The sequence below is a fragment of the Haliaeetus leucocephalus genome, unplaced genomic scaffold (genome assembly GCF_000737465.1).
Source record: "Haliaeetus leucocephalus isolate CR32 unplaced genomic scaffold, Haliaeetus_leucocephalus-4.0 Scaffold656, whole genome shotgun sequence".
NCBI classification, from domain to species: domain Eukaryota; kingdom Metazoa; phylum Chordata; class Aves; order Accipitriformes; family Accipitridae; genus Haliaeetus; species Haliaeetus leucocephalus.
Genome location: NW_010973092.1, coordinates 16,850,608 through 16,863,195, shown reverse-complemented (window position 1 = coordinate 16,863,195; position 12,588 = coordinate 16,850,608). Strand labels below are relative to the sequence as shown.

The window sequence follows — 12,588 nt, the reverse complement described above, 5'->3', positions numbered from 1 at the left end:
TTTAACATCAGCAGGAGTGACTGTTTGCTTAGGGTCTTTGATCTTACCTCCAATCTTTAAATGTGGTAGAAATAAGCAATCGCCCAAAGAAGACAGATTTCATGGAGACTTCCTGGCTCACAGCACAGCCTTCGATGTTCCTTTTAATATTATGTTGCTGCATTTTCAAACTGTTTGGATGTTACTCTAGTGCAATTAAAACTAATTCCAGGATTGAAATGTGGCAGTTTGAGGGTTGCTAGTTGTGAGGCTCAGAGAGGGAATTTCTAAAGCATTTACCAATTTTCTGCTGTGTCCTAAACAGAGTTCTAGGCGATGTGTATGTAGGACTTTGCTTACCCAGAGATCAAAGGACCAGCCCTCTGTAGAATCCACGCTACAGCAACAGCAAGTCATTTCAACATCTAAGATGCTGTGTGCATTAGGTGACAGTGAGACACTAATACTTTTTCATTTTTAAAAGATTTCACAATGGAAGACAAGTAATTCACAGGAGTTTTAGAGACTTTATTTATGTATAAACAATTTAAACACTTTGCCATAAATTATCTTTGCCTGTCTCTAGTCTTTGCTTAGCAGCAAATTAAAATTAATATAAAAACTCAATGAACAATTCATACATGTATATTACAAAAAAGTTCTTGTACCAAAGTTCTTATTAGACTTTTTTTTTTCTTTTTTTTTTTTGTGGTGACTGTAATGTGATTGTCTCAGTTTCTCGACCAAACAAACACACTAATAATTTTTAAATCTGAAACAGTGATTGTGCCTTCTGGCTGATGTATGTACAGGGTGATCTGACGTGGTGCCCATTTGCAATAGTGTAACACAATGCCCACAGCTCTACTGGAACTGATACCAACAAACTACTGAATCTAAACAGACTACACCCTGTAACTGTGTTATACTGTCCACAATGGAAATCTTCAAAGACAAACAGAGTATGAAATTTATTTGTAGTGATTTATAGCCACCATTTTGAATGTAACTTTACACTCTGCCCTCTTTGAATAAGTTAAGATTCAGGCCAGACAAGTGGAGGGTCAGAGTGCAAGTGTGGTTTTGTTACTTTTAAATATATTTTTCTTTACTATTTCCAGTGCGCTCTCACTTGCATTCTCATTGTCCTCCAGTTGCTACACACAAATCACCCCAAAGTCATGTTTTAAATGCACCTGTATTTTGCTTTAAATGAAAACCTCTTGGATATTTATCAAACAAGCAGTCTGAATCATCTGTGTTTCATCAGCTGGTTAGTGAAAGTGGCCCACTTGGATTTCTTAGTTTGCTCACGTGTGAATGGAGTGAGGTAATACAATACGAGGCCTTCTTTTTGTTTTTCTTTAGACCCAGAACAAGTGGGTAATATTTCAGGGGTACTTTTTAATTTGTACGGTTAGAGTTTTCAGTCTGGCTTTAGTCCACTTCAGGATGTGTTTTTTAATCACTTTAACAGTAGCATTTAACTCAAAAAATATGAGCTTTTTTGCCACTTACTATCCCAGAGTAGCTCAGCCTAGTGCCCCCATTTAGGTCTTCATCTCCTTAGGAGAGGAGATAACAGTTATGACTACTGATTCATCCAGCAAAGGATGACAGCAGGTTAATTTGTTACCTCTTTCCCATTTCATTCTGTCTTAAAAACTGGATGTTGCTGCTACTGTCTGCTAGCTCTGGGTACTGCTCCACAGGCAGGACATAATATCCCTCGTAACCTTGAACCCTTCCCGTGTTCAGAAGCTGCTGCTTCTCTCCATCTGTCCATACGCGGCTGCCCTCTCGGCCATCCCGTGCCTTCTGCTGCTCTTTGGCCCAGGCTGATCCCAGGGCTCGCTGCCGAGCCTGGTCTAACACTCGCGCCTTTTCCTCGTCCAGCGTGTCGGGGGTCAGTCCGTAGCGGATGTTGATCAGCAGGGTGGAATACTGAAACTCAATATTCGTAAACCTTCGAGTCCTCCCGTTGACGAGGAGAGTGGGCTGGGAGACGGTGACGTTGACCCCGCTGTCCAGGACCTTCCGCCCGCTGGTCATCGCGAGGGTGACGAGGTCGCTGTCAGCCGAGCCTATCTTGACAAAGTAGTGGGTATCCTTCCCCTCGATGCTGTAGTGCATTTTTTCCAGGTAGTGAGCACTGTTAAGGACAGAGGCAATCTTTCTGCTATCGTCTGTGGCTATGCTGGAAATGCCAGTGGTTACACGGCCTTCCTTCACAGCAAACATGATTCCTTTCCCAATGATAGGAGTGGTTGTTGCGAACCAGTGACCTGCTTTTTCTCTAATAGTGGCATGTAATCTTTTAGATATGACCTGTCCCTCAAGAGCCATGAAAGCTTGGTTGTGTCTTTCTGTTGTCTGCTGAACTCCTGTAATTAGCTGGGGAAAGCAAAACAAAACAAAAAAACACCGAAGAAGATATAGATCTGAAAATACTCATTTAGGAGACCGATACTAATCTTTGCTTTGCTTTTTGAAAGGAAAGCCATGCAGTGAAAAATGCTACACTACGAGAAGACCACTCTCAGTTACCCGTCCATATACATATCCTGTTTTAGAATTAGGTAACTACTCATTTGGCAAATTATTTTGCTATCGGTAATACCAAATAAAATATTTCTCATTAATCACCCTTTGTAGCATATATGTACTACAAATCTCAATTTTGGCAAATTATATAATGTCCGTTACAAGAATAAGTAAGACTCAAGTCTAGCACTATTTTAATCAGAGCTAAAAACACAGAATCCATCTATTAAAAGGTGGCACTTAACTTCTGGATGCTTTTGCCCAGAGATTTCAACCAGTATATATGACTAAAATGCTTATGAATGTAAGCCTCTTTGAAAATAGATGAGATTTGGGCTCCAAAATACCAAAGCAATTCCTGAAGAGGGGATTTAGACTCTAAAATTACTTAGAAGCCTGTGAAAGCGGTATGTTTAGGTTTACATGATTGTTTCTGTTGTATTACCACAAATGTGAAGTAAGCCTAGCAAAGACTAATTTTGGAATTGGCCTAGTACTCTTTTTAAGTTTATTAAATGGGTTGGAATTTATTATGAAGGTCGAAAGCATATACCATTTTCCACGCTTAACCTGACAAGTAAGTCTGAATGCTGTAACTGGTTAACTGTAGTAACTGAAGTAGCAAACCAAAGCCTCTAACTATGAAAAGCATCAGACAAAAAATGACAAGAAATCCTATTACAGAGTGAGAAGTAGAACCATTTCTTAGCAGTACAGCAAGTACCAATCTAAGTTTACTGCAACGCATATGTTATTAGGATGGTTTTACCAAAGGTACAACAGATGATGAATTACCCTGACAAAGTCTCCCTTTGTCATTGCTAATCAAGTTAATCGAGTTACAACTTGTTAATCAAGGAAGAACTCAATAAAAGACAAACTAATGACACTGTAATTATGATAACAATGAAGCTGGCAAGAAAGGCATATGTTCATTAGTATAAAATCTAGCTATACTCACTTCGTTTTACACTGAAATAAATACTTGGCCTTCTGCTATAACTACAGAAGAGCCAGCAATTCTATACATAGAGTGGGGCAAATTCATCAAGAAAAATAACTTCATATTTCTGCCTACCTGTCCATTTTCACACGCTTGACTCTCAGACAACTCGTATGGCGGTGACACAAAGTACATTTTTGCTCTAGGGAAACCAGGAATAATGTTGCTAAGCTGAAATCCAAACATCACCAACCAGCTTTTGACATCTAAAAATCAAAAGTAAGCAGGCAAGTGAGAAATAAAGGTGTGTAATAAATACAAGAAATCAAAAAATTTAGGAAGTCCATCCTTGACCTCCTTAATTTTAAGTAGCAGTGGAACTCATAATTTACATTACAGCATGGCACTTTACAAAATTGTAGTAATCCACCATGAACAGGCACAGGACATACTGCTTTAAATTTACCCTAAATAGTTCATCAGGGATATACCACCTATTTCATTCTTTTTCCATTACAGCACATGGATTATCCAAACATCCACATATGCAATACTTGTTTCATCTCTGACACCTTCTGATGTGGCTAATGTGACCTATAAGCTGTATTGTAAAATTGTGTTTTATTAGGTTAGTACTCCTAAAAACATCTGCAAAGTCCTTTGGGAAAATACATGGCTTCTCTTCTATGTCCTACTTCTATTAGCTGTTATCAGGTCTCAGGAGGCTCCATTAAATGCAGTGAGAAGCTAGACTTGTAATTCAGATGTCTAAATTTAGGCACCATGAATATCCTCCCCATCCCTGCAGGCGCAGTACAGAAAAGTAGGAGCTGCATGGGAGGGTTACAGCTCAGCTCTGGGGTGAGCTTCGGGAAGTTCCAGCTCTGGGTTTAACCAGTAAAACTCTGTCTTCATATCCAGTTGAAAAAGCTAAGTAACTAAATCAATAACAGTAATTCTCACTCAGCAGGTATTAAGAACTAATGATGTATTTTAGTTAACAAAATGATGTTTTAACCCCCCAAAAAAGCCCAAGACCCTGTTTTACATTTCTGTTTCCTGCTTCTCTTTTCTGGCTGTCACGGAGATAAGGAGGAGTGTGGGAGCATGGGTACTTCTCAGCTGATTTGGACCTATGTTCACGACCGTTTTTGTTGAAAAATCTCTCCTGTCTTTTCCAGTGGCGTCCCCTCCTCGCTGGCCTGCAATGACTCCTGATGCTGCCATCGCCACTTTGTTGTGTGAGCCAAACTCCAGGTTTGGAAAGAGACATGACTGTGGCAAGACACTCTCGATGCAAGGGTCGCTGGCTGAATTTAGACCACCCCAAGCATGGTGTCTGCAGCAGGTAGGTAGGTGCACAGCCGGCTGTGCCTGCTGCCCACCGGCACGCAGAGTGTGCAGAGCACCCGCCTGCGCATACAGACCTCCGGGACGTGCTCCGCCACAACATGGCACCTTGCTTGCTGTTGCAAAGCCCGTTTTCCCAAAATTTTTAGCGGAGGTAATGTTACGTCATAAGAAGTGGAATACTTCTTGGTTGTGGACATTTGACAACAAAAGTCTTCTTTCCTTAGCTGTTCTGACGCTAAAATAAGTAGTGGAATGCTTTGCTTCTACAAAGATATTTGTATGTATCTCCCATCGCACAGTGCCTACCAACCTACCATATTTTTCCTCTAGCTTTGGACAGCACAGTCTTACTGCTCCTTTTTAAGGCTTCAGTTTATTTTATGGTATAATAGTATCTCCCGAACAATTCACTTCAGCTGCCCTAATTCTGCAAAAGAAGAGGAGGACCTATATACAAAGCAGTTACTATTTTGCTTAGCTAATGTGCTTTGCAGCACTGCACTTGCTATAGGAATTCTTTTCAGCAAAACCTGTGAATAAAGCAGCGTCAGGGGTTAAGAGTGAGAATGGATTGGGGTGGGGAAGTATTTTTGTTTGTTTGTTCTCTGTTTGGGTTTGTTTTAAACTATGACAAGCAGGGTGCCACCATAATCACTTCTTGTGCAAGATAATCTGTTTAGTCCCTACAGCAACAAATGTTTTTATGACCAATGAAGTATTTTTACAGACTACAAGGTTATACCAAAGTGCAATGTATCTTCCTAGGTTTCATCCAGTGGATAGGTAAATGAAATGAATGCAATTTCGGAATGTAGCAAAATATCATAAGATGACACCGAAAATCTAAATCAAAAAGTGGTTGATGAAAATAGGAATTCCATTGAATTTAGGACAACAGAATTTGACCCAAGGTAATTTTAGTCACCGATGTTTTCACACTATCAGATGCAAAGTAGCTACAGTAGAACCTATGGTGTGTTACACATACGATTAGGTCCCAACATACTAATGAAACTTGCTATGAATTTCTTTGAGGAAATGCACACTTTTTGTGAAATTCAAATTACTGCTAAAATTAAGAGAGTTCCTTTTTAAAAATATCACTGCCGTAATTATTGTAAACTGCATATTCAATTCTGAAAAAAAGCTTTTCCTGAAGACGTATGAATTACCTTTCTTTTTAGAAATTGCCATCAGCTAGTTGAAGTACTGTGTGATGTTACTAAGTGAAAAATTATTACTAATTAAGAAGAGGCTACAAGTTTTACCCGATTCTAACATACACAGTCAAAACTACTTTATTATTTCTCCTTCTCAGCTCTACACATTCCATAAAATTTCTTAGTCTTTCAGGAGGAAATAATTTTAAAAAAATCAAGACTTTTGTTTTAAAGACTAAAGACTGTTTGCATATTAAAAGTTAAATGGGAAAAAGAGGTTTAATTAAATCCATTCTTGGTGCTAATTCATAATGTGCCCATGGGCTCAGTCAGCAGTTAATTTTGAAAGTAGCCCTGAAGGAAGAGATGCCGAGTGGTTCTGGTTCCCGATTCTGCAACTAACCTGCCAGTGATTCTGGTAGGTGACTTCACTTTTCTTTATATAAAATGAGAATGAACACGTCTTCATACAGTACTAGGTCAATAGGAAGAGCACTATGGCTGTGCTGAAATTGAATATTTAGGCAAATTTTTTTTTTTTCCCTCCATAATTCATTGTGTCTTCTCATTTAGCACCCATTCATTCAGGGAGGAGCAGTATGAAAGAATCAGGACTAGCCAGCCCTTTTCATAGCACAAAAAGGAAAATGGCCCAACCTTGATGGGAAGATTCAGCAAATAGCTAGTAAGGAGAAGTCTGATTTCTTTCCCAAATCAACTTCCAAACTGTAGTGTTATTTATAAGACATGTAATGAAGACTCACCTGTTACATAATTCTTTAGATCCAGTTCATTGCTGAGAGGGTTGTTACTCTTGAACATGTACAGATTGAAAGGAGCTGGTTCTCTACCAATGTTTTTCCACATGGTGTAATCAGGAGATGTCCAGCGCCCAGCCAGGACATCATAGTCCCTTTGGGTAAAATGGACGAGTTTGGTTAAAGGATCATACAGCCCTCCGTGGAACCCAATAACCAGCTGGAAATCAGGGTTAGAGTCGTAATAAATCTCCCCATATGCCGTGTACTGAAGCTGTTTGATCATGAGGCCGTTGATGCTGAACACTGCTAATGGAGTGCCTGTGTTATCAGAGGCAACATAATACTCTTCCCCACTGCTACTCTCCATTGCAAAGAGGTGGCCTTGCAGATCATAGTACAAAGAGGTAATTTCTGAATTGGAATGATTATAGACATGAGTTACCCTTGTTGGATTGTGAAGATCAGCATAGAAGTACTGTAGATGATGCCCCAGGTTAGTCTTACATGAAGCCCTTCGGCCGAGTCCATCATAACGGTACTGAACACTCCACCCATTTGCTTTGTTGTAAGCTCTTGTTAAGAGTCCTTTGGAGTTGTACTCAAACACGTCTGAGCCTCGCTGACACAGGAATCCATCATCGTCAATTTTGTACGGTATGTCACCTAAGCGCGTAATCCTGTCTCTTAGGTCATAGCGCAGAGGCATCAATCGGACACTGTTTCCGGGATTCAAGAGATGAAGGTTTCCATTCAGATCATAACTGTAACGCCAGGTTGGCCTATCATTTACTGCTACGCTTTGCAGTTGCCCATCTCCATCGTAATCATAGGTATACTTGGTTGTGTTGGCATATGGCCCAAGTTTCAGTTCTCTTTTAGTTACCCTTCCCATGCTGTCATATTGTACAGTCATCCAGTACATCAGGGATCTGAACATTTCATACTGAACTTCTTTAATGCGTCCATGGGTATCAAAGTGCTTACTCAGTGTCATAACTGCTGTAGTAATAATCTGATTTATATCATAATAAATAACTCCAAATTTGCCAAAATGCTCTACTTTGCCGGAAATCTCATCGTAACGGTAAAGATCAACCGGAAGAGGCGTCTCACTTATTATAGGTTTGATGCTTGCAATTCGAAAGCTATTATCATGATATGTATAATCGAACCTTGCATTGACCATACCTTCTTCAGAGAATCTGTAGATTTGTTTGTCAACAAGAGGACCAATTTTACGATAGCGGATTGTACAAGAAAATCCTCCACTTTGCAAATTCACCATTTTTAGGACACCTGTAGTTTCATCATATCCAAAAGTAACTGCAGTGCTGTCATAAACAATTTCAGATAATTTGGATAGCTTTCCGTACTTGTAGAAGACTTGTCGGCCAGTACCTAAAAACGATGTTTTCAAAATCCTCCCATCATCACTGTAATCAAAAATCACTGATGCATTGCTTTCAGGAGGATTATAAATATTTCTAATGTAGCCAATAGAGGTGTGAGTTGACATGCTGTGCCGAGCAACGCTAGGCATGGTAACAGCATGAAGTCGGTCTGAAGAATCATACTCGAAGATATACTGTCGTTGACTCTGAAGCAGTAGTACCATTGACTATAGGGAAAAAAATTATACACAGTTACTAGCTTTCAGCATGTGACCTCTGAGAGGGCATTAAAGAAAAGAAAAGTTTACTGAAGAGGCACTATTATTAAATGAATTGAAAGAGAATTAGATACATTAGTTAGGGGCACAAAGCTGCTCAGGAATATTGTCAGATTGCCAGACGAGAGGATCTGCTGCTTGGAAATCAATATCCTGTCACTCCAGAGAAACTGTAGGTTAGCAACCTATTAGCTACCCTCCCTTTCGTAGGACTATTTTTTTTTTCTTTTTTACTGAGGGATGCAGAGGAGTTAGAGAAATGACTTGATTTATCCTTCTGCTAGCAGTTGCAATTCGCAACTATTACTGTGAAACAGGTGAGAAACTAAGCAGAGAACATCAGCTCTGGTTTGCTTAAAACAACAGATTTGAAGAAGGAAAAGGGAAAATAATATGCAATTTTGAAGTATTTAAGACACTTTTATGATTGAATTGTCTTAATTAGGCTAAGTAAAAATGCATTATCGTATTTTCATTTAATAAATAATGATTAGAGATGAATTACCTGTTTCTACCTGAACCTTCTGTCAGGTTTAGTCATGCATTTTTGGTCTTAATTAAGGACAATTCATTGTGTTAGTTTATGCTGTTATATAGCAGCCTAACCGCTTTCAGGAAAACATCAAAAGACATGAAGCATGAACAAAGTAAAGTACTTCCCATTAAAAATTAGTCAAACTCTGTTGACTAACTGAAAAATAAGGAATTCTGAGACCAGGTACACAGGGATACTTAACAGCTGGAATACATCAAATTTTAGACAATTTGTGTGTGTGTGTGTGTGTGTGTGTATGTTATGTACAGAGCTTAAAATGAAGCCGAATAGGATTTGGTCTCTTTGTAGCTGATGTCAGAAGGTAAAACAACATCACCTACTTTTTCTAGATAGGTGTAGCTCCAAACTTTCCCATCTGCAAACATGCGCGATATGATCCTGCCTTGCTTATCGATATCTGTTCTTTCACTCATGGCACCGCGCTGAAGCCCAGCCAGGCGCCCATTGAAGAAATAAGACACGTTGACAGCAGCCAGGCCACTGCTGGGCAGCCAAAGGAAAGGCCGTCCCAGCTGATCGTAAATTATCCTTAGTGTAAATTTCCGGTGATCATCATAGATTTTTTCTGTGCGTATGTTCCGGTCATAATCAATGGACAGTAAATTCCTTCCGTGCACCTATTGAATGAAAGAAGGCCGCATTCAGTGAGCAGTGGGCACTATGCCTCTATGGATTTTCAGCGTGAAAATAGCATGCACAACGGAGAACTCAATTTCCCCACATTTTTGAAAAGTGTAGGACATCTTCCTATTAACTGGCTTTCGCTTCCTACTTCTCGGTGTATTCAAATGTGTAACTTTGAATGTTTTACTGGGATATTTCCCTTCTGCCTGCAACATGAGACCTGTAATCTTACAGAGAAAGGTCTCCCTTGTTGTCAGAACAGACAGACATACTGCACACCTAGGTCCTAAAGTGTAGAGTGTTAGCACGTAGCAGAGAAATGAATTATTTTGCATGGAAGTGATTTTTCTACTTCTGCCATTGGTAGTTCTTAGCCATTTTCCCTACAATGACTGCAGGAACAATAGAAGAAATTATAATTTTGTGTCTTCATTGAGATTAAGCCACTTAGGTTCTGTAGCTGCAACAGCCTGCTTATGAATTCATTAATTTAATGTTTTCTTCATTTATTTTCCAAATATTCAATAGATCCATCAGCAACCCGATCACTTGGGATGGGTTTCATTTCTTCTGATTAAAATCTTGATCATACAGGCTGGGAAAGACGGACTTCCATTTTTGAGAAACAAAAGTGCTAAATAATTAGGTTAAATGTTTTTCTTTTTTTTTCCCCATTTTTTTCAGTTACAATTTTCAAAACAAAGTACAGCATGAAGTGTTTCAGTCCCAGATTTTCTTTTTTCTTTAGTAAAAGAGCAAAACAGAAACAAAGGAGCATAAGAATGCCGAATGGAGAGGCTTCCAGTGAGAGTGCTATAATAAGAGATACATAAATATATTCACTGGAGGCTAAGCCACAGAATTCAGACTAATGCTGTCATCTGATAAAGCTTCTTAAGTAATTTAATTGTAGATGCATCATTAATAAAGTAGAAGTCTTTAAATTAGATATAATTTGAGAGCAATGACTACTTAAAAAGTATTCATTGGTTTCTGGGAATTTGTTCTTCAGCTTATATTTTACAGTAGCTTTGATTAAGCAACGTTTTCTCTTATCCAAAATTAAACTGCACATCAAACAATATGTAAATTAACCCTGAGCCTTTCTCGAGGACATAAAAGTTGTTCTGAGATATTTTCACTGGCAGGGGTAAACCCAATTCCCATCCCAACCAACTCTGTAGGAATTCAGTTATACAGAAAGCAAATTTAAAATTAATACAATCTTGTGTTTGTAAAGAAATAATTATTTGAAATTATCGCTCATTATCCTAATTTTTTCCATTAATAAAATTTAGCTCTTTAACAGTTTGCATTTCCTCAGTGGGCAATTATTAGAAAAAGCTCTTTTCTGTAGGTTTTCCCGAAGGTTATCCCAGCAACAACAACTCCTGTGATTCAATGAAAAGATAGGGTATTTTTTTAAAAACACCTGGGTGAAATAAATCATATTCTGCTCTCCGACTGTAATGGAAACAAAGCCAGGGAACCCAAACTCAACATCAGTACTTTCTCGACTAGTTTTGTAAGTGTAGGATCAATCCTGATGACAGAGACATATCAAAACCCTTTCCTTCACAGAGCTCTTGGGGAAGCAGAAGAAAGCTTTCACTTCTCAAAAACATTTAGCTATAACATTAAAAGGTGTCTGACTGAAAGATCCCAATTTCTTAAGGACAGGCAGATTTTCTAAAAAGCAAAAAAAAAAAACCCAAGCCAAAAAAAAAGTATTTCAGAAAGATTACAAACTGAATTTTAGCTTTTGGATTTTTGGGTTTTGGTTTTGTTTTGTTTTGTTGTTGTTGTTGTTGTTTTTTAATTTCTGAAGCTTCATAAAGCAGTTGGGATTTCTGGGGTTTCTTCCGTCCATTACAGTAACTGCAACTGTAATCTGCATGTAGGAAAGTCTGACTCCAGGTGTCCTTCCTTTTCTCAGAAACATTATAAAGGTTATTAGTTTGTTTGCCATAGAAAACTAAAGTATTAGGGGTTTTTTAATGATTACACAGACAAGAGCTATGCACACACAAACATCACTTGGAGAATAAAGAAGCACATGCTTGGATAATTCAGTAACTTCATTTTCATTTGTAAAATAAGTAAAACCAGAGAGTGTAATTGTAGTGTCATATTAATTACATAGAAACCCAAACAGAATGACTAACACCCACTCTTCCTGGGAAGACTAATAACACTATTACAAGTATCATGACTGAAGATTACCTAACGAGCTCCTTCTCTTTTGTTCCACTACCTGCACGTACATCTGGTTTTCCCTTGGCTGCTGCTGAACAAGCGGCCGTAGGGATGAGCCCTTTGTGCCTTGGGTAAATGTCTTGCAACAAAAATCACTTACGTGATGCTGCACTGTAACAAAAACTCTTCAGAAGGGAATCTTATCAAGACTTTATCTGAAACTACTGCAAGACACTGAACGTGTGGCGCATAAAATAGTAGCGGACAGTAAGTGGGATAACACAAAGGTGAAGTGCAGGTCTTCCTTTCTTGCCTTAATGAAGTCTGCCCAGGCATGTTTGCAGAGGCCGACACGTACAGCTGCAACGTGCCTACAGCACGGATGAGCAGAGCTGGGGGGCACAGGTAGCAGCACTACCTGAAGAATCATTGAATAGTCTGGGTTGGAAGAGACCTTTAAAGGTCATCTATTTCAAGCCCGCCTGCAATGAGCACGGACATCTTCAACTAGACCAACTCAGCGCCCCGTCCAACCTGACCTTGGATGCTTCCAGGGATGGGGCATCTACCACGTCTCTGGGCAACCTGTTCCAGTGCCTCACCACCCTCGTCGTAAAAAATTTCTTCCTTCTATGTAGTCTAAATCTACCCTCTTTTAGTTTAAAACCATTACCCCTTGTCCTGTCGCAACAGGCCTGGCTAAACACTCTGTCCCCATCTTTCTTAGAAGCCCCCTTTAAGTACTGAAGAAAAGGGGTATGGGCTCCAGTAAGTACTCGTAAGAGGTGAATCCCATATAATAA

The 12,588-nt window shown here is 39.2% G+C and overlaps 1 protein-coding gene across 1 annotated transcript in view; it reads right to left on the bottom strand.

Moving 5' to 3' along the window:
- Positions 1-486: 486 nt before the first annotated feature.
- TENM2 (teneurin transmembrane protein 2) overlaps positions 487-12,588 on the bottom strand; it is a 544,454-nt gene continuing 532,352 nt past the window's right edge. The window contains exons 27-30 of the mRNA XM_010579129.1: positions 9,286-9,582; positions 6,744-8,358; positions 3,602-3,732; positions 487-2,373 (exon numbers count right to left, since the gene is read on the bottom strand). Of these exons, the coding sequence (XP_010577431.1) occupies positions 1,612-2,373; positions 3,602-3,732; positions 6,744-8,358; positions 9,286-9,582 (2,805 nt within the window). The 3' untranslated portion in view covers positions 487-1,611. The remainder of the gene's footprint in view (positions 2,374-3,601; positions 3,733-6,743; positions 8,359-9,285; positions 9,583-12,588) is intronic.